At 61.7% G+C, this 2,124-nt stretch overlaps 1 protein-coding gene across 1 annotated transcript in view; it reads left to right on the top strand.

Moving 5' to 3' along the window:
• Positions 1 to 19: 19 nt before the first annotated feature.
• PACSIN1 (protein kinase C and casein kinase substrate in neurons 1) overlaps positions 20 to 2,124 on the top strand; it is a gene marked incomplete at its 5' end in the record, with an annotated part of 3,106 nt that continues 1,001 nt past the window's right edge. The window contains 7 exons of the mRNA XM_008935405.1: positions 20 to 182; positions 300 to 377; positions 471 to 697; positions 862 to 1,017; positions 1,366 to 1,541; positions 1,836 to 1,956; positions 2,010 to 2,119. Coding sequence (XP_008933653.1) covers positions 20 to 182; positions 300 to 377; positions 471 to 697; positions 862 to 1,017; positions 1,366 to 1,541; positions 1,836 to 1,956; positions 2,010 to 2,119 — 1,031 coding nt within the window. The remainder of the gene's footprint in view (positions 183 to 299; positions 378 to 470; positions 698 to 861; positions 1,018 to 1,365; positions 1,542 to 1,835; positions 1,957 to 2,009; positions 2,120 to 2,124) is intronic.

Below are 2,124 nucleotides of genomic sequence, written 5' to 3'. Positions count from 1 at the left end.
ATCCCCATCCCCATCCCTCCCCCAGGTGGGGAACTACAAGCGCACGGTGAAGCGGATCGACGACGGGCACCGGCTCTGCAATGACCTCATGAACTGTGTGCACGAGAGGGCCAAGATCGAGAAGTCCTACGCCCAGCAGCTCACCGACTGGTCCAAGCGGTGGAGGCAGCTCATTGAGAAAGGTACCACAGCCTCCCCAGGGACACCCAGCTCCCCTGGGTCCCCCAGCACCACCCCGGCCTCGCCTGGGAGAGGTGGAGGGGGTAAGGGCTGTGGGGTGACACTTGGCTGCCCCCCAGGTCCCCAGTATGGCAGCCTGGAGAAGGCGTGGAGTGCCATCATGACTGAGGCTGTTGCTGAACGACGACTTCGAGAAGGTCAAGAACTGGCAGAAGGATGCCTACCACAAGCAGATCATGGGAGGCTTCAAGGAGGCCAAGGAGGCTGATGATGGGTTCCGGAAAGCCCAGAAACCCTGGGCCAAGAAACTCAAGGAGGTGAGAGAAGCAGCACAGCGTGTCCTGGGGCACCCGTGCCACCTTCCAGCTCCAGTTCTGGGAACGACGACTTCGAGAAGGTCAAGAACTGGCAGAAGGATGCCTACCACAAGCAGATCATGGGAGGCTTCAAGGAGGCCAAGGAGGCTGATGATGGGTTCCGGAAAGCCCAGAAACCCTGGGCCAAGAAACTCAAGGAGGTGAGAGAAGCAGCACAGCGTGTCCTGGGGCACCCGTGCCACCTTCCAGCTCCAGTTCTGGGTGCCTGGGGGCTGGGAGAGCTGGGTGGCACCCCCTGCAGGCAGAGGGGTGGGCAGGGGGCTGTGACTGCTGCTCTGATGTCCCTTCTCTCTCCCTTCCACAGCTGGAGACAGCCAAGAAAGCCTATCACCTGGCCTGCAAGGAGGAGAAGCTGGCCATGACCCGGGAGGCCAACAGCAAAGCAGAGCAGTCCAACACCCCCGAGCAGCAGAAGAAGCTCCAGGACAAAGTGGAGAAGTGCAAGCAAGACGTGCAAAAGGTGTGAGCTGCTGCCCTGCTCCTGGGTTAAGAGGCGTGGGGCAGGGAAAGCCGGTGGAAATGGCCACCACCCTCTCCTTGCCTCCAGTCCTTCCCATTTCCCCAGCCCCACTCTCCTGTAGAAGGGTGAGGACTTGCAGGCAGTGCTCAGGGGAACATGAGCAGGGCAGAGGTTGTCACCTCTTACTGGGGCAAAACCTCTCCAGCAGCCAGACTGATTTCAACCAGAGGCTCTCGGCTCGATCTGGGCTCCCAGTGTGGTGGGCCACCAACCAGACCCTCTCAGCATCCAGAAAGGGCCTCTGAGGTGGCAGAGGTGTAACTGAGGTACACTCCTGCCCCTCTGCAGACTCAGGAGAAGTACGAGAAGGTGCTGGATGAGCTGAACAAGTGCACCCCGCAGTACATCGAGAGCATGGAGCAGGTCTTCGAGCAGTGCCAGCAGTTTGAGGAGAAGAGGCTCAACTTCCTCAAGGAAGTGCTCCTGGACATCAAGAGGCACCTGAACCTGGCCGAGAGCAGCAGGTAGGTGCCTCCTGTGCTGGTTGGGAAGGAAGTGCCCGTGGAGGTTCTCCATGTGCTGCCTGGAAAGCAAACCAAGCCCTGGAGGGACTGAATGCTTCCAGGATAACTCATCCCCCTGGTTTCTGGCCAACATGATGGCCACTGCGAGGTACCAGCAGGTCAGGAGGGCCGTGTGGGAGCCTGGCACCCCCTAGCCCCTCACAGGAGGTGACACAAGCTGAGCACATCCCCGTGCCACCCCCCTGGGGTCCATCTCTTCCCCCCCAGCACCCTGACCCACGTCTCTCCTCACAGCTATGCCAACGTCTACCGGGAGCTGGAGCAGACCATCCGCCTCTCGGACGCGCAGGAGGATCTCCGGTGGTTCCGCAGCACCAGTGGCCCCGGGATGCCCATGAACTGGCCCCAGTTTGAGGTGAGGCCGGGCCCCCCTGGGGCGCTCAGGGGGGGGCTGCCCTGTGCCCACAGGAGTGGAACCCCGACCTGACGCACACGATAACGCGGAAGGAGAAGCAGAAGAAGGGCGAGGGGGTGACCCTGACCAACGCCAGCAGCACGGGCGAGACGGGCGCCTCGGCGGGCG

Source organism: Merops nubicus, unplaced genomic scaffold (genome assembly GCF_000691845.1).
Source record: "Merops nubicus isolate BGI_N331 unplaced genomic scaffold, ASM69184v1 scaffold27332, whole genome shotgun sequence".
Taxonomy (NCBI): Eukaryota; Metazoa; Chordata; class Aves; order Coraciiformes; family Meropidae; genus Merops; species Merops nubicus.
This window is presented reverse-complemented; position numbering and strand designations above follow the sequence as displayed.